Genomic DNA, 20,172 nt, shown 5'->3' on the forward strand with positions numbered 1-20,172 from the left:
TCACAAGTACCTTGTTCTAGGACTTGCAGAAGATTCTGAATAGTTCACTGCAAGGAAAAGAAGTATTATCTACGCACAAGAATTTGGGAATCTTAATAGCAGAGCTCGCAGTTTATTAACAGATGTCATCGTTCGATATATTGGCGCAGATAAAAGGTACAGATCGTTTCGTTAAATTTTGTGGTATCGTATGTTAAAGATAATGTAAATGCAATAGTCTTAAATATTAAGTAATTGCTGTCCTATACATTTATCGTCTTCACTAAGAATTCCGAGTAGAATCTCGTTTTCACATGGCACATATTCGACGGTATTGATTGCGTTTATCACCGTGACAGTATTTTTCACTTATGATCTATATTACAAGTATGTTTGTAGTTGTGTTTTTAGGATTAATTTGGTCTCAAAATGCATTGAAATTATCAAAGCAAAAGTTCAAACACATTAATTCGTTAGTTGCTCATTGTGGTACACAACAATATGGATCAGTTGGAATTTGAAAGTGTTCTGATGACTGCATAGCACCCTTTGGATTGATTAATAACTGTTTGCAGTAACTTGGAACACGTTGAGTTGTATTAAATATTACAGTTCATTTATTTGCCTGACTTAATGAAACTAAACATTCACTTCTTTCTTTAGTGCCAGTGTTACAAAATTTATAAGAAACAGAAAAACACACTGCTGAACAAGACTGTACTTTTAATATAAAAACATATTTACACGTGACGTTTCGATCTTCTAGCCAAGATCCTCATCAGACGTACACTCTGATGAGGATCTTGGCTAGAAGATCGAAACGTCACGTGTAAATATATTTTTATATTAAAAGTACAGTCTTGTTCAGCAGTGTGTTTTTCTGATTTTATTCGCAAGACGAATACTATGATTGTGTGTCAGTTTAAAATTTATAAACAAGTGTTTTTTTTTTTTCCTCCCCAATGGAGCGTCGTCTCTTAATATTTATTCAAGCTTCTATGGGAATTGCTTTGTGAAATTTCATTTTCTGTCTTACAGGATCAGTAGACAGTCATTCATTTCAATAAGTGAGGCGATTGTACGATTGTTTCCGTCTGAAAACAAGGTTTGTGTAAAATTCAGTTAGGTGAGGGAATTCTTGTATATTGCTAATTTTTCGTTTTTCTTTGCGTTCACTGGAAAAAATTTAAAAGTCGTGGAGTATTTTATGATTCTTTGAAGATTGTTCGGAAATCATACTGACAACTTTTGGAGATAATAGCTGATGTACTTCTAAGCAAAAATGATCCCATAAGAATATGTTCAATTTTCAACGGTCTGATAGTTACAGGTTGGTAAATATTTTATACAAATTTGTTCAGGACAAAATTTTATTACTCATCCTGTATGTACTTTAAAGAGATGACGCATGGCGTATTTGAACGGCAATGGAAGTACCTTTCCACTGATGTATATATGACGATAGTGGAGTTGGAAGGGAAGTTGTGGAGGAAGAAAAAAACTTTCTTCATTTTAATAAAAGTAGTTCGATTGTATAAGGACAATTTTATTTTTCTTTCTGATACTGTAGTATATATATATATATACAGGGTGGTGCATTTAAAATTTGCCACCCTCTATATCTTTGAAACGACTGCGAATATGAGAAAAGGCAAAAACACGTCTATCATTATTTTAAGGGGCTTGAATTTTGAGCTATAAAAAGTCCACCCCAGGTACCCCCCTATTGAGGTACGTGGGTCAACTTGAAAATTTTAAATGGCAAAGGGGGTCGAGTGATACATCGTTGGAAAGGTCTAGACAAGAGAAATATTTTGCCAAAAGTTTCAAGTCCCAATGTTGACCCTATCCTAAATGGCGGGGGTTCCCATTTTGTGTCCATAAAGTCCGTTGGCACCCAGTGTATCTTCGAAACGACTGTAAATATGAGAAAACACAAAAACATGTCCATCACTATTTTAAGGAGCTTGAATCTTGAGCTATAAACGGTCCACTCCAGGTACCCCCATATGGGGGTACATGGGGTCAGCTTCAAATTTTTAAATAGCAAAGAGGGTCGAGTGATATATCGTTGGAAAGAATGTGAACCCGAGCCATTTTAGATGGAGTCAACATAGGGACTTGAAACTCTAGGTAAAATATTTCTCTTGTCGAGACCTTTCCAACGATATATCACTCGACCCCCTTTGCTATTTAAAATTTTCAAGTTGACTCCAGATACCGCTATATGGGGTGTTTAGGGGGATCTTTTATAGCTGAAAATTCAAGCCCCTTAAAATAATGATGGACGTGTTTTAGCGTTTTCTCATATTCGCAGTCGTTTCGAAGATATAGGGGTGGCAAATTTTAAATGCACCATCCTATATATATATATATATATATATATATATATATATATATAATATAAATTTGCGACATTATTCAGCATAAAAATTGAAGTTGATGCGTAATTTTTTGTCGTTCCTATTTGGCGACAGTGTTGGCAACCGTGTTTCTTGAAGCTCTTGGAAGAAAGATATTTTGTTCTGAAAATTAGCTTCATGAGGCTCCTTCCAACGCAACTATCGTCACGTGCCATATACCCTTGGAAAGGCCATTCTGTCACCATTCAAATGCATCATAGATGACCTTTAGAAAAAATACAGGATGAGTAATACATTTTTGTTTTGGAAAAATGTACAGAATTGTTACCAACCTGTAGGTGTCAGGCCGCTGAGAATCGGATATGTGTAGAAGCTTTTTTGCTTAGAATTATATTAACTATCATCTTCCGATTTCGCCGGTATAGTTTCTGAACACCCATTGAAAATTAGACTTAATTGTATTAATATTTATTTTATCATTGTCTTCAGAACAAGGAGAAATTTACAATTTAACTTACAAGTGAACGTTTTCCATAACTTATCAGAATACATTTTTCAATGCTCATTTTATTGAAGTACTAAAGGAATCCAGAAAAAAAAAAGAAATTCCAATATGTCTAATTTACAGCATATATATACAGTGAAACTTGTATAAGACGGAACGTCAAGGAACAAAATAATTTTCCGTTGTGTGCAAATTCGAAAAGTTAAGTTCTGTAACAATAACTGCTGGTAAAAATAATCTCGTAGTACTATACCTAGGTTAAAATGGTTGAGGTGAAAGATTAATTAACACAAAAATGTTTTTACAACATAAACTCAATTTACAAAGTGAACTTATTTGAATAAGACAGACGCTTAAAGTAGAAACTACAAGTATGTATTATTTTATTATGTATTTCCTCTCACATTCCTCTTTACATTTTCACCGCCTTTTAAGGATTGTTTTCATTTTCTGGGTTTCAGTGTTGGAAATTTGCGTTTGCAACATTTGAAATGAACTTTATATTTTACAAACATTGTCTCTTTTTCTCTCTTCAATAATCGTATTGTGTCCTCCAAAGTAACAATAACATTTGTTTTTGCCGTATTTGTACACAACACTGGGCACACAAACACGCCACACTGAAACCACATTTTCTGCAGCAGAAACAATGGAAATTTTCAACAACTGGTCTAAATTTCTACCATTTTTTTTTCAAAAATGACCGAATTCTTGGAAATGCATGTGTAATGACGGAGTAGCAAGCAGTAAGTCTTTAATTTATAAAGAAAGTTTTGACAGTAGAAAAGTGCTTATGTGTGTATCAACAAAAACAGGAAACAGGTAACTTAAATAACAGAAACATTATCTCCATTCTTGTTCACGGTCGAAAGATCTTAACTATTGAAAACAGAAGTTCAGTAGTAACGCCAACGCAGAGACAGACAGACTACAGTGCCCCTACGTTTCGAGCTGGCAATCAGTTAAGAGAAAAATCTTTACCATATGGCAAATCAGACAGAGTTGCCGGGACTAAAAACTATTCATCTTCGGCAAATTTCCGGTTTATATAAGTTTCGTTTTAAACAGGTTTCCATGTATTTTGTTTCTCTGTGGAAATAATATAGTTTAATTGTAATTTTGTGTTGTGCAATAGGATATCAGGACTGTATATTATAACAGTGATTTGTTTTTCAAATAGCATACTTACTACGTCCCCTATAAAGTTGCTCAAGGGAAGAAGGTTTTGGCAAGAGGGAAACTTTGGGACAGATATTGCAACACAAGAAGGTATTTGCGGCAAAGTGGTGTTTTGCCTTTGAGAAACCGGTGTGCAGCTACAACTTCTACCGAAGTCGATTTAGATGGTACGTTCATAGTTCTTTTTCATTTATTTGCTTTCATGTTCATAAATTCTGTATTATAATTTTATCAGTAAATCACGATGCATAGTGTTTTATGCTATCTTATATTCAGACAAGGGTACAAAACTTCCTAAAAGAGATGCGTGCCGATTTTTTACATGGTTAAACATTTTCACGTATTATGGTCAATCAACAGATTCACAGTTCAAGGGCACTACCTTCATTATAAATCAACAAATTTCCGTGAATTTGTGCAATCAGTATATCTGCTGTTCATCTGTGTGTAAAACTCTATCACTGCTTTCATATATTAACGGGACGTTTTGTAAATACATGTTCCGAACACCTCATATGACATTTGTGTTCAGAAGTATAATACTGTCTGTTTCACATGTTTATTGAAATATTATTTCTTGTACTTCTGTCCTAGAAATTAATACATATGTATTTACGTATACTGAGTATGTACGTTTCTTTCACACTGAATTATGTAGATGGTGTCCTTTATTTTCAGAGTCCACTGATGAATTTGCCGAGGAAGCTCTCACGTGGTTGAGAAATAATATAGAGCCATGGGAGAAAGTGTGTGATCTGTGGAAACAAACGACATTAAATCGGAGAGCAAATTACATTCAGTCAAAGAAGGATATCAGCTCCTACTTCAAGGAATTTCCTGCTTTAAAACAGCCTCTTGGATACACACTTGTAAGTGTAGTGATATTGCTAAGAAGTTTACATCTTTCTATTATTATTTTATGAATGTAACCGAAGAAAGAAAATACCTTTATATTATTTTATAGAAGTGTAATTCCGTATCACACTTCTGTACTTAACTGTACTTAAAGGAAAATGAAAAAAAAAAAAAAAAAAAAAAAAAACGAGTAACAAAATTTAATGAGTTAAAAAAAAAATCATGAACATAAGGGTCTTATGTTGATGCTATATATAAATTGCGAACACGGCAGTTTTTCTTTGCAAAAAAAGCACCTAGCATGAGGCGAGAGAGTTTATAAATGTTTTTCGGTGTATGAAGTTGTACCCTGTCTTGCACTATGTTTCGGAGTTTTTCGGTTCTAATTTTTTCCTGTGAGTAAGCTGATGGACGAGATGGTGCATCTTGTAGCAGGTAGAACGTTTAGTAATTCTGAGAAAATCAACCGGATTTTCAGTACACCAAAACCTGTATAGATTCAGAAATAATGAAAAATCAGAGTGAAAAAGTGCGAGTGGGCCGAAAATAGATCTTTTGTCTTCGACGTACAATGCCAATAAGTTAACCTCTACGCTACCCAGCCCGCTCCCCGATCAGCCCCACATCCTCACTCTTGTTGATAATGTTCCTATGAAAACATTTAATAGTTTATTTTAATTTACAAATATACCAGCATCAGCGGCAGAAGGTTCAGAATTATGTAAGCTTACGTTAAAGACGCGTTTTTGTGTAATTAAAAACCAACCAATGTATAAAACAGTTACCAGAAATTAGATAAAATACACGTGCAGTACATGCGCGCAAAGATTTAAGAAAGAAAAAAAAGCTTGTAAGAGCTTTCACCTTTTATGGCTTTGTTAGGCAGGAAGAGAAAGACGAAAGTGGAAGAAGAAAGATACAGAGTAAGACGAGTTACGCCATATTTCTGGGGGGGGCGCGGTGGCTCAGTGGTAGAGCGTTCACCTCCGGTGCTTGGGGTCCCGGGTTCAAACCCTGCTCCCGCCGTGTGGACTTTGTGGTGTAGAAACACCGTGCTCGTGGGTTTTCTCGGGTTCTCCCACTTTCTTCATTCCACCATTTCATTCATCTCTCATCATCACCGTCTCCTTTAGCCTAACCGGCGTAACCGTGAGACGTAAAACTCAAAGATTTCATTTCATTTTGCCATATTTCTGCTAGGTGCTATGGTGGTCATGTGATCACGTGACTGCTGTCAAGTACTCATACGAGAAAGTAGAGAACCTTGTGGAGAAATCACTGTTGGTATAGGTGCGGTCCTTGTGTCTTTCTCTATTTCTTATTCCACTTTCGTCTTTGCGTCCCTGTATGACGACTCCATAAATGCGAAAGCGCTTGGAAGTTTGTTTTATATTTGCGTGTATTTTATCAGTTCCACTCTAAGTAATTGTTTTTTACATGCCTACTTTGGGATTTCTTTTTCAATCAGACATAGTATTTTCTGAAAATGGATACTATAGTGGGGTGAATGCCATTGATGTTCATAACTTGATTAAAAACGCTCTGTTGAAACAAAGATTATTTAATGAACTTCAAAGGAAACTATACTACCAAACATTTGTATAAAGAGAAGAAAGCATAGAACATTATATCATCAAACAGCGTTAGGTATATGTGACAACAATTTCTTTTACTTTTCAGATCGACATTGATTTTGGCCAGTTATATCCTGGGAAAGATATAACATTTTTTTCAACGTGGAATGCAGACTTAAAGAAGATTCAGCATATACTTACCACGACCAAACAAACAACAAATGACGGAGCCACATTAGTAGAACTTTTGCTGCAGGAGAACATCAGGGAAGGTAATTATTTTTCTTATTAAGGGGATCTTCTACCTCTTCGCTTATGTTTCTAACTTCCCATTTGAAAACATGTAAATTTTAATATGGTAATTTCTAACAAAGTATTGTAGGTAATGACTTGAAATTTTTAATACAAATAGACAAGACCCATATAAATCCAACCACGGTCTCCAATTTACGTTACATGCGTTAGATTAATTGCAATATATTCTTCAGTAAGTTTGGCAACAGAGAATAAAAAGTATGCTGCAGAGGGAAGAGGGCTGACCATCTGTTTGCTTGTTAGCTGCTTTAAAAAGGACGCTCTTACCAGAAAAATCACGTTGTGATTCTCACTTCTCAGTGGTTAGAATGGTCTGGACTGGAAGAGCCCAAAACCACTTCTTTCTTCCTTTCACGGTTTGTTTGTTTCTTCCACCCCCTGCTGTCACAAGAAGACAACTTGTTTCGGAAAGCATTTTGAATTAGTAGCGAAAAGCCAAACGAATGACACCACGGACGGATTAAAGGGAGGGGCGGTCACTCCCTCCGAGAACATTTGAATACTTTGAATAATCGGAGTAAGAAACTAGAAATTGCGTAATCTAATAAGAAAAGTTTGTTGAAGTATACAAATCAAGACGCATTTTAAGTGTCACAGCATTGTACTCTCATCCCCTCCCCTCCCAATTCCCTTCTGAAGAAGTTCTCTTTTGTTTCTCTGTTTCATATTAGCCTTTACACTTACACTTTCATTATCCAGTATTGATTTTTACCATACCATCTGCACAGAAGGCGAATAAGGTTTACGAGTCCTTCCTGCCCCCTTTTTTAAAAATTGCTAATTATAATAAAATTTATCGAAGTGCATGGAAGTAAGTTTTGACTGTGGAGAAATGGTGTACACATTGTTTATTATTTCATTAAGTATTGTTCACTATAATTATTAAAACGCAACACTGTTCAGCCTACTCCCGTAAGCAAAGAAAAGATCAATTACAGGTGCTCCGGCAATTTTCCCTTGTCTCCTTTTAGTCGTAAGTCCGAGCAGAATAAATCAAAATCTAGAAGAAAAATAAATGATAATTGTAAATCGACAACATATCGAGCACTTAAAAAAGCTCTGTTATTCTTTTGTTTCATTATTGAGCTCAGATCACGAGAAATATTTCAACTGCTGTGTAGTAATTGAACATTTTTCGTTTAATCTCCCAAAGAGTCTGAAATACTGAGTTCAGTGACCAGTTTACATCCCTGAAATCAGTAATTACTTGAATAACAGTATATGAAGAAGATAGATTCAGTAGGGTTAATAAGCAGATATGAAATCCCTTTTGTAGCAATGAATGAAACTAATGTTTAGAATTTGTGACGAAAGAACTTTTCCGCAGCGTATAGTCTTTAACTTGTTGTTAATTGTCTATTTTGATTCATTAAGCTGTTCAATTTCTCTCTTTTTATCCGTATCTGTTGCAACTTCCCAAAGAGAAATACATACGTTGACTTTAACCTTTGGTTCTTGAAATAATATACTTCATGTACAGCTTTTATACACGTACTTATAGGCGATAGATAAGTATCGTATTAAGATTAGTTTTCACCATTATTTGGACCCAATATTTGCATATAAGAAACATCGCATTATCCCTTTGCCGAATCTGGGTGTAGTTACAAAAGATGATACTTTTTGTGTGTGTTTTTTTTCAGACTGCTGTCCATTGCTTACAAAACGTAATTTCCTTTTTTCTTTGATTATTGACTTAAAGTAATATACAGTATTCATTGCGTATCACAGAGCAAACCTCTGCAGGTATGAGAATGAATGCAGTCAGAAAGTTAGCACTTACATTCAAATAAATTAGTATAAAGTGGTCCAAAAGTGGGCGTACCCCCCTTTAGTTTCAACAGTATAGTGTTAGTTATGGTAGAATGTCTGTACACAGCTACCTTAAAGTCGTAAGAGTCGTAAACAAAGGTATGATCACCATCCATGTCATAACACAACTGAATTCTGCACAAAGTTCTGGCAGATGTTTTGCGGAGATACTCCGGAGTCAACGAGGATGAAGGCGTGTTCCACAGCTGCTCGTAATTCCTGCGTTGTGTGATATCGAGTGTTTCTTACGTGTTGCTTCATGAAAGCCCAGGGAGCATTGTCTGATATCGTCAGATCGGGACTTCTTGGAGGCCTGGCAAAGAGCTGGATGCACAACCTCTTCCAATCCAGCGGCCAGGAACTGATCTGATAACTGTTACCAAGCAGAAAACAAATGGATAGCAATGTTTCCAGACAATGCCAAGCAGTGTTACCAAACACATGTAGGTAAAACCAAAAACCGTCAGAAAACACCAATTAAGAGGTACGCCCACTTCCGGACCTCGCTGTATAAGCGTAAATTAATTACCTACAAATGTTCTTGATATTTCATTCTTTTCCAGATGCCAGAACAGTCGTAATATTAATACTTCTTGGAAGATATTTCCCATCTGTGACCACGTGTATCAAAAGGAAAGACGGAGGTGGATTATGGAAACCTTCCAAATACGAGGCACAGCAAGGATTCCTTTTTCATGTCAGAGTATGTACCATTATGTAATATAATGTATTAATATCTACACTTGATTACCACGAAATATGTCATTAACATTTAATTAGTGATTGGAGAATGGAGAACATTGCACGAAACCTTATCGAACAAACAAACAAACAAAAAAATCAGCTTTTCTGGAAAAACTGCTATGCTCAAACAAAAATATTGTGTAAGCAAACACCATTTTCATCAAACCACGATCCACTCTGACTCACCACGTGTCACCATGATCTACTGATCTACTTCGACCTACTGACCGAATATGTCGAGAGTGGATCAAAGTGGAATGTGTTATATTGAGGACTACAATGAGTCAGTTGTTATTGTTGGGTTAGGGTAGTCATACGTAACAGTGGAACATGTAAATGTAACCCAAGATCCACTAAAGTATACTCAAAATTATCCCCACGTGATCCATAGCCACTGACCCGCTCCATCTTTGATGTGCACTCGATTGATATGATTACCATACCATATCAAGAGGATCATATTGGTGGTACATGGAAACAAAAAAGTTTAAGAAAAGGCCCCCTCGGGACAGCACGCCCTTGGTGGAGTGAGCTATCAACCATATTTTGCAATATACATGACTCTTCTTCATGCAATTAGTAAAGCATGTATCGGTGTATGTGACGCGATTTGTATCTTACGAAGATATCGTGAACCTAAGTTGTGTAGATAGAAAGGAATATGCATAAAATAGGAAAACACAATATTTATTAGTCGCTAACGCCCTCGCCTTTGGTGCGAGCGGTTCTGGGTTCGATTCCCGGTGGGATCACTCGATCAAAGAAGTGTAACAGCTTTTTCAGGCCAATCATCCTGAGTGTTTTTTCCTGGGTTGAGTGAGTTTTTTTTTAATATAAACACAGTGAATGATGCTAAAAATGCCGGGATGGTACCTAACACACAGGTCCCAGACCGCTTCCTTCCCCATCCATTCCTTTCTTGCTTCCCCTCTCTCGGATTGTGTGCTCTCCGAGGGACGACATCCCTCAAACGTGACGAACTTAAGGCCGACCTAAAAGTTACTCCTTCGTTGCTAGTACACTTATCTCCTTTGTTGGGCGACTGCGTTCGATTTCCCGGGAGGAAGGGGGAGGGGATTTTAGGATGTTATTCGTATTTTCGGTTCCACTGTAGGTTTATGCCTTATGAAGTTCCCGTGATGAAACCCTATATTCCAATAACAATAGTAAACGTAAAAATGCTGTAAAACTTTCGGTGAATGCTATGTAAACTTTCTGAAACATAAGTAGAGGTTAAATATGTTTATGGTCATGGATAAAATGTTTACTTGGCTCAAAACAGCTTTTTCCCAGTGTCTTTAAAAATGTTCTTCATTCAACCCTTCAAATATTGGAACTATGATAGCACTCCTTTCTTCATTTTATGGCATAAATAAGTAAGAAGTGTTTATACTCGAGGTAATGATATGTGTGTAATATCAATCTTATAAAAATACTAAACAGCACGTAGGGGAACGGCACCAACCTTTTCGCGATCATTATTTTAAAAACTAATTCATTGATATTGTAGCATCCTTACTTTTCAAATTTCCGCAGAGGTTTTTCTTTCTTCTTCCTGGAGATTTGTAACGTCAAGAATTGCGGTCATTGACGTACAGGATCTAAATTTATTTTATCTTTAAAATATCCGTGCTTACTTTATGTCTGGATGTGATTCCAAGTTTGCCACATTTAATTGAAATATTTATTACTGTAAATGTAAACCATTAAGTGTAAGCTTAGGACAATTTTATTGATGTCGCAGTTATCTATTCACGTAACTACTGTCAAGTTTATAAGTGCAATAATTCAGATTGTTTTCTTTGTGATTATTTTCAAACCTTATACTAAAAGGTAGATTCCTCTAAGGAACTTTACTTAATTTTTCCAGAACTTTTCTTAATTGCATCGGATAATACAAACACAATGAACGGTATTAAAAATGTACAACTCAAGGGGTATAATAATACATTCGAAATACTGTCATATTAACCTATATTAGTTTTCAAGACATTTCATATCGCGTAGAAGTGACTCGCGTCAATTATGACCTCATTACATTACATTTCTAGTAAAGAAGAATGCCTGAAAACAGTTGGTACCAGTTTAATTGGATTGCTATATATATTATTGGTGCACCTCGTATTTAAAATACAAGCTCATTTTAATTATACGTGTATTTGTAGTTTTTGGAATTTGATAACGTGTTAATAGGTGTGTAACGTGATAATAATTCTGTGTACATGACTTACAGGAAGCGTCCGATCTTCAAACAGAGTTAGAAAGGCATCATCTAAAGATGCAGCGCTTTGGATGTAGTGTGCAGCCCATGCCCGTCGTTGTCGCTTCAAAAATAGATGAACCTCAAGCCTTCTACGTGAGTATTGAGGATAATCTCTACAGAGTTGAAACTCCACTGAAAGCAATCGATAGCACATTCAAGTCGTTTCAAGTACTGGATGCAGAATATCCGAAGGAATCGGAACAGGTGTGGACATTTGTGCAGAAACATATGTACAAAATTGAAAATGACTGCGACAAGAATTTTCCTTCAGTGAACACGCTTATCTCTGAAATATCAAAGGTGTAATGGCGGGAAAGGTTGTTTTCCGTTAATCATTTAGTTTGTAAAATAGTTTTTTCATGTATATACGTTCTTTTTAGTTTGTAAGAAGATGCCTAAGTGTTTTGTTTGTCATAGTGACTTAAGAACGAGTCAGTCTCTGTTACTTCATTTAAAATTTTGTCACAAATTAGGTGCCATGAGCCCCTTTCGTTGTGGGGAATCATTGTGTGGACGCGAATTTGATAACGCCAATTCATTCCGCAAACACTTGCTGAAACACGAAAGAACAAGTACGGGTGGTGATGGGAACCAGCCTTTTCGAGGATACCAAAATGAGGTGTGTCACATCAATGTTGAGAGACAGTTGACTGATAATGGTGATATACCAATTGAAACTTCTGTGGAAAGCCTTTCTCTTGAAGATTACCGTGAGGCTGTAAAGGAGGAAGCCCTTCTTTTTATTACTAAACTGTATAGTCAATGTAACTTAACCAGAACTCATATACAAAACCTTTGCGACTGGGTACACGGGTTTATGGGCGGTAGTGTGATGCAACTGCTAAGAGAGAAAATTTTACAAACGCTTCGAGGAAATCATGTTGATGATAATACAGTAACTGAAGTAATGAACATGTTTAGTATAATGTCCAGTCCATTTTATAGCTTGGAAACCGAATATAGGCGATTTGGCATGTTAGAGACAATGGGCAGTTTGATAAAACCAATTGATTATGTTATTGGACAGAAATTATCTTAAAAGAGAAAGAAAGGCGAGGTTTCGATGGAAACATTACAAGTGCTTGGAAAGTTTGTGCCTATGCGAAAAATGCTTAAACGATTTTTGGAGTTACCGAATGTTCTGTCAACGTTACTCCACTTCAAGAACAGTGCAGAACAAGAGACTGAAGTACTTTTCAGTAGTGTGCAAGGACTGCATTGGAGAAACGAGGTAACGTTTTCTGATGATCGTTTGATATTACCTTTATTTCTTTACTTTGACGATTATGAAATTAACAATCCTTTAAGTGGGCATGCTGGTACAAAAAAGATAGGGGTAGTTTATTATACAATTGCATGTATTCCACCGGAGTTTTTCGCGAAACTAGAGAACATATTTCTCGCCTTACTCTTTCATTCAAACTTTCGGTAATAAAGCAACCTTTTCAATTCTTATTGAAGAGTTGCGTTTCCTAGAATGTGAAGGTATATGTGTAATGTATAATGGTTTAGAAGTACAGATTTATTTTAAGTTGTGTGTTATTACAGGTGACAATCTTGGATTGAATTCCGTTCTTGGCTTTACAGAGTCATTTTCTGCTAAGTACCCTTGCAGGTTTTGCCTTACATCAAAAACAGATTTACAGGCGCAGTCAAGAGAAAACGTCCGGAATTTGCGGGACGTTGAGAATTATGAACTACATGTAATTCTCGGAGATGCTTCACAGACAGGAGTAAAAGAGAATAGCACTTGGAACATGTTGCCGAGTTTTCATGTTACCAAAAATTACAGTGTGGACGTGATGCATGATCTTTTGGAAGGGGTGGGGAACTATGATATGATGCATATTTTGAAGTACATCAACGAAACACGTCTTTTCACAATGGATATTTTAAACAGTAGGATTTCGGCCTTTGCAAGCATGTCAGATGACGTAAATAAGCCGGCACCTTTATCTTCTGAAAATCTTGAAAAGAATAAATTAAACTTGTCTGCTGCTGAAATGTTATTTCTCATAAGGTACTTTGGTTTGATAATGGGTGACTTAATCCCCGAGGAAAATATCGTTTGGAAATTTTATATTCTGCTAAGAGAAATAACAGTCATATTAACATCAAAAGTTATTCACGTAAACACTTCTGAATTACTTTGTACCTTAATTGAAGAACATCATGAGATATACAAATCTTTTTTTCAGGATACATTAAAACCTAAGCATCATCATATGGTTCACTATCCACGTTTAATGCGACATATAGGACCACTTGTTTTCACATGGTGTATGAGGTATGAATCCAAACACCAACCGTCCAAGATTGCTGCCCGTATTGCTTATTGTCGAAAGAATGTTCTAGAAACTATAGGTTTGAAACACCAATTGCAGATATGTTATAAGTTCTTTCAGAAAAACGGTTTTCATATTCAACAAGAAATTGGACCTGGAGCAAAGATATACCTTTCACAAGATCAGAATTTTCCATTGTTTTCAATGTGTTTACCTCCTTCGTTGTTGAAACTTTGTCGGTCAGTAGCTTGGTGCATATACAACGGATTTGTGTTCAAGTGTTGCATGGTAGCGTTCGAAATTCATGAAGATGGTTTAAACTTTTATAATATAAAAAAAATTTTGTTAGACGAAGAGTCGCACATTTTCCTTCTATGTAAGAAAATGAAAACAGTTGGCTATGACAGTCACTACTGTGCATATCATTTGTCTTTCACGCAAGAGTGGATCTGCATACCAGTAAATTTGAATTTTGCAGGGCCTCCTACGTATTATAAGATAATCGATAATGACAACATATATGTTTCTGTTTCGGTATGATTTTGTGTTGCATGTGGGGCAGTGTTTTCTAACATAATCGTAATAGGGATCGAGCATAAGAAAATGTTTCTTAATCCATGTGATTTTCAGTCAAACAATATTATATCCACTAGCAAAGCATTTGCAATGAAGCATACATTCCTGTACTACTAGATGTTTTGCCTGCATGGTCCTATGGCCACCGAAGTAGGAACTAAACTTTTAAAAAACATGGTTGGTTCTATGTAAATTTTATACAGATTTTTTGTTCGGAATAGAAAAAGGTTACATATCGAGTGTAAGGAAAAGATCGCACAGCTTGGACAGAATCTGACTCTACAGCTGAAATGAAACGAAAATGTCTTACGATATTTTGTCCTCCGAGGTTCCCTTTTGAAGTGACAGACGGGTAAAATTTGGACTATGAGGTAACACCTTGCAGTACTCTGTAGAAACACGTGATAGTTTTGTTTAGTTTAAACTTCTTCGTTATCTAAGGTTTTTTTAAATCAGTTTTTTTATTTTAACAACAAAATGGCTAGATTTGAAACGGCATGTTTTGTCATGATCTGGGCACAGAAAGCTTCTTTTTGTACGACATTTATTCAATTTGACATTTTAAATTTACGTTTTCATCTCTTCACATTTTCCCGCCACATTTCAGACCTTTTGCTGCATCCCATATTCCATACTTTTATTTAAAAAAAAGAAGAAGAAAAAGAAAAATGACAAAGAGCTTTGAAGTTAGGTACCTTCGTTTGAAGTACGGCACTTTCCTCTACTCCACGATAAACACCATTCCAAAGTCGCTGCTGTCAAGTGTTGTTACGGACAACCCGTGCGATATTGCCATATCGACCAAAGTTTACCGGTCTCTCCCTTCCAAAAGGGGGCCTTAAAGGACAACTTTATAAAGACATTTTCGTATCGTTTTAGCTGTAGAATCAAGTCTGTCTGCCTGTACTACCTTTTCCTTACACCCGATATATATAAAACCGCTTTGGAAAAGGAATCCGTGTACCCAGTCGCAAAAGTTTGTATGGGTTCGGTTCCTTTATAAGAATGTAACTTGGATTTGCTAATGAAAAGGATTTAGTGTTACCGAAATGGGTTTAAAACAAAAGTTAAACAATATTGCGTGAAAGAAAGGTAAATCGTTGTCTGCCATTTTTATTTCTAAGTATTTTTTTTAATTGGGAAGGATGTCATGCAGTGTTGAATTCAGACATTTTCACCCGGGGGGGAATGTGAACTCCTCGGGGGGGAGAGTTGTTTTTCTGTATTTTTGCAAGAAAACAGAATATTTAACAATTCCATTCACATCCACATCTTACCTAATATTGAGACTAATTGCTGATAAATATTCAATGTGAGATTATAATTAAAAAAAAAAACAATCGTTTAATTTTATCTAAAACATTAAATAAAGACTGGCAAAATATTTTACACTGAACTTTAACTGCTATTTACAGTATCTATTTTTGTTATTATTTCCTATATTCAGTAGTTAATGTTTGTTACTAATGTAGAAGTTTTTAAAAAGATTTAAATTAACTCAAATATTTTTTGTCCTAAAACAAACATACATAGGAATATCTTAACAAAAAGTTATCATTCTTTCTCAAACTACTGATTCTAAATCAAGCATATTAGCCTTGGTTTCTTCACTGCATACACATCAATAGTTTAGTTTACGTAATCTTCAGTAGATTAGTGCCGTGTCGTGGAAAATCAGCGCTTGGCGCGAGAGTATACGACGGCACCCCCGTATATATGAGTGAGGTCGACAGACCAGCCGCGAAAGGTGAGAAAATTTTAAAAAGTAAACCATGCTTTTCCTTGATTTTGAGCACTTTTCATTACTTTTGTGCTTTCATTTTATATATGTGCACATATCCACATGTGTTTCATTCCTCTGTTTTTCTTACCTTTTCTTTTCTTTTCTTTTTCCCTCCCGAATTTTGCACCTCTTACTTCCTCTCTCGGGGCCGTCGCCCCGCTTGCCCCTCCCCCATGGCACGGCACTGAGCAGGATCTTCATCACCTTCAATAGCAATCTTTCACTTATATACTACTATTATATTGATAAATCTATATAAATCTCTAACCCAGGAGGGATAACTTCCTCCCTGATCCCTCTAAATAACGCCCTCTGAACCTCACCCTTTAACTGAATTATTTTTGATTAAAGAAAGGTGTGTTTACTTTAACAATCGTAAAACACATTTACGTCTGTTACTTCCGATGCGAGAAATGGGATTTAGGCGCCCTATTTCAAATAATGCAAGAACTGTACATTTTCAAGAACTGAAGTCTGCTGAATCAGAGATCATATGGAATGATCGAAAGATCTTCCCTATCTTTCCTTTCCTATCTCAATCTGTGCTAGTGCTACCTACTAATATATAATATCGGGCGAGAGTATAGTACCTACTAAAATACAAACCTTTCTTCAATAGTTAACAATTTCATGTTCTGCCAAACTCGGTCATAGCGTTAAGAAATACAAGTTTTATTGACTATTTAGTATTCTATCTTAGATGTTACATGTTTAATATTTATATAGAATGGGTCTGCGTCATTTATATGTATATTGAGAGATCGGATTTCGTCTGCACGTGCACAGAAAGAAAGCAAATAATTGGGTGAAGTAATTTCTACATTTTGTGACTGAAATTTTTTGTTTCTCCGGGGGGGAAAGGATTTTCTTCGGGGGGGAGATTCCCCCCCGGGCTACCCCCTGAATTCAACCCTGATGTCATGTGACACTAAGTTTAAACTACTAAAAATATATTTATGAAAGCAGTTTTTAATGGGTTTCTGCAATTCTAATATAAATGTGTCAAAGTCAAGAACCGTATCTTGGGAAGGTGTCCGTCTTAAGAAAAAACATATGATGCCATTAAATTCCGATTATGTGGTAGTATGATGTGTCGTACGTCGAAAAGAATAGCTTTTATTGATTACAAATACATTGCTAGTGGTCATAATATTTCTTTATTCAAAATCTCACTGAATTACATAACCATTTACTATAACCTTTACTGAGTTCAAACTATACTTTGTTCTAATTTTAGAGTTGAAAATATGCTATTGGACGTAAGATTGAATCCAGGACGTCAGCCTGACGATTCCTGTTCTGATCCTTGGTGCACTAACAAAATTTTTACTCCTTAAAATGTAGATACTTGCAGGAGCTGCTCCAATTTCTTTGTTATACATTTTGTCTCCTCATTTTATTTTAAACTTATAAAAATAAGGAAAGGTTCTAGGAGAAATCGAATACTATTAAGGAATGAAAACCACAGGCGTGACGTCGCGAAAATCAAATGCCATTAACTCTTAAAAAGAGATAGGTACGGAAACATGTAGCGAACCTATGATAGAACATGAATCAGTAGATATTCTTTCGTATTGTAACGTTTATATTATGTGTTACGAAACGTTACGCTAACGATGGTTCTAATTATTGTCCCTTGTATTTAAGTATTTTATTTGTCCTTATGCCTTTTCTTACAAGTCTTATTACTGCTTAGCAAATACTTTCGTATTATTGTTAGATGCAAATAATGCATATTGTACCAAGAAAATAATTTCAGAAAATGTAAAATAATAATAATTACTTCTAACGAAAATATTCGTCGTGAAATTGTGTCGTTTGTAATCCAGTCTGTGTGGGCATTTAATGTAAATTTTTGTTTGCGTTTATCATGTTAAATAATGTCATGTGTATGATGGGGTACTCAGTTTCCACAGTGTCTGTACAGTAAAATTCCGGCAGATGGCTCCTCGTGCATCACTTGGTGGTCAATGCTTAAGCGACTTTGTGCTAGAAGATCACGTTTAATTTTTGCATATATTTCCACTCGTGTGTTTCGTGATGGCAGTTTCGCTTGAGTGTTGTATACTGTTAAATCCTCGGCCCTTGAAGTTGATTTCCATTCTGAAGAAGAAGAAAATGTTACACGGTGCAGAGTTGGGTAAATCCGATGGAAAGTTAGTAGTATAATTTTTTTCACAGTCTTTACAGCAAGTCTCTACACAGCCTTTACAGTAATCCTCCCATGTTCTCTTCGTGGTACAAAATCCTATGCCGATTGACGGGTATCCTGAACGGACATTATTTTCAACCGATGTTCTGTCACTTTTAACATGCTCTTACGTTTGACCATGGCCTAAAGCATCTTTTCCAAATGTTGACTTCAACATTTCATGAGTTTCTGAAGCAGATTTTCTAGCTTTACCTAGTTTCATAAATTTCGTCACCTTCAATTTCGCTGTTACTCAGCGCATAACTGGGGGAAGATACGCTTAAAAACTAAATGCGACTTCCTAGGACAAAGCCGCTTAGGGCACTGACTCTCAAAGGATGTACGAGGAATTGCTTGGTGGTGTTTAATCATTCTAGCTTAAACTTCACGAGCTGCAAAACTATTCTGAAAACTTTTCAGTACTCCGTTATATACGGTACACTTTAGAAAGAAAGAAAAAAAAATTGAGAGATTAAATGACATTAGAAATACGCACTACCAACTCCAAAAAGCTTTTTGAAAAATAAGTAATAATAAAATGATAAGGAAAATTCAGTTAACATAGCGAAACACTAATTCAGTTCAATCTTCTAAGCTTTATTTTATGCATGTTTCCGTATTATTTATCAAGCGTAGGAAGAAACACATTTATTATGATGTAGGTATTGACCCTAAAGAACTACATGGTAGTTACAAAATTTTCCATTTAAAAAAGCAGTCTTGTAACATGTTTTGTATTTTTTTCATATTATTTACATTTTTAATGCAAACGGTTACCAAGTTTCAAAAGAATTCTGTATATTTGTTAAGTTGTACTCATTTTTTTTTCTTCTTGGTTTTCTGTCTAAGATAAAACTTAGCAGTTTTGGTTGAAAAATGATTTATTGTATCAGTATTAGGAATGTGGAAAATAAATTAAAAATAAGTGCAATATGATCTTACAACAATAAAGCATTAGTGTTAAATTCATTAATAATAAAACGAATCAGCCATAAATCGTATTATAATATATTCATTATCAGTAAAACAGTAAGTCTGCGTCTAATGGAATAATACATATATATATTTGTTTTCTTCTGATTCCTGTTCTGTGTGAATCAGTTTAAGCACAAATACTTGCCACTTAATTTTCAAGTTTGAATTTAGAATGTGAAATGAATCAGCATTTAATTTCATTTGATATTCATTTACATGCTCCTTACTAGAATCAATATATTTCTTGCTTGTATGCATACCGAAGTCGTAAGGAAATGAACTTTAGAACACTAACTCCTCTACTATGATTGACAGAGTTGATGTACCATATTCCGCTCAAGGGAGTAAAACTTTCAAATTTGAATATTTCATAGTTTTGTGTTGAAACGTAACGGATATGGTGGAGGCGGATTGTCCTGCGAAGAACGTTTTTCTTTGTAGTTTTAAGGACTTTACGAGGACCAGGGTATTCAAAGTTCATTTTCCTGCGAATTCGAGTTCTGAATCACCGTGTATATATGTGTATTGTATTAAGTGAATCTTGATTCTTCAAAACTTCTAGTTTATGTAATTGGGGCAATTCTTAGTATCCAAATTAGAATTATATCTTACAGTCTGGTTGTACACCTGACAGCATCTTCAGATAGAGAAAAATAGGATGGGAAAAGAATGGATTACAAAATTGAATACTTCGAGTTCTTCTCAATTTCCTTACCCGTTATTTGCCATCTTATTTCCTCTCTCTGAAGATGGTGTCAGATGTACACTGAAAC

At 35.5% G+C, this 20,172-nt stretch overlaps 1 protein-coding gene across 1 annotated transcript in view; it reads left to right on the forward strand.

Moving 5' to 3' along the window:
- Nucleotides 1-19,572, forward strand: part of LOC145681785 (uncharacterized) — a 42,644-nt gene extending 23,072 nt beyond the window's left edge. The window contains exons 2-8 of the mRNA XM_081753395.1: nucleotides 44-156; nucleotides 1,018-1,084; nucleotides 4,028-4,193; nucleotides 4,705-4,895; nucleotides 6,562-6,727; nucleotides 9,146-9,285; nucleotides 11,560-19,572. Coding sequence (XP_081609521.1) covers nucleotides 44-156; nucleotides 1,018-1,084; nucleotides 4,028-4,193; nucleotides 4,705-4,895; nucleotides 6,562-6,727; nucleotides 9,146-9,285; nucleotides 11,560-11,895 — 1,179 coding nt within the window. The 3' untranslated portion in view covers nucleotides 11,896-19,572. The remainder of the gene's footprint in view (nucleotides 1-43; nucleotides 157-1,017; nucleotides 1,085-4,027; nucleotides 4,194-4,704; nucleotides 4,896-6,561; nucleotides 6,728-9,145; nucleotides 9,286-11,559) is intronic.
- Nucleotides 19,573-20,172: the final 600 nt, after the last annotated feature.

This window comes from Thermobia domestica, chromosome 3, assembly GCF_964235325.1.
Source record: "Thermobia domestica chromosome 3, izTheDome1.hap1.1, whole genome shotgun sequence".
Lineage (NCBI taxonomy): Eukaryota > Metazoa > Arthropoda > Insecta > Zygentoma > Lepismatidae > Thermobia > Thermobia domestica.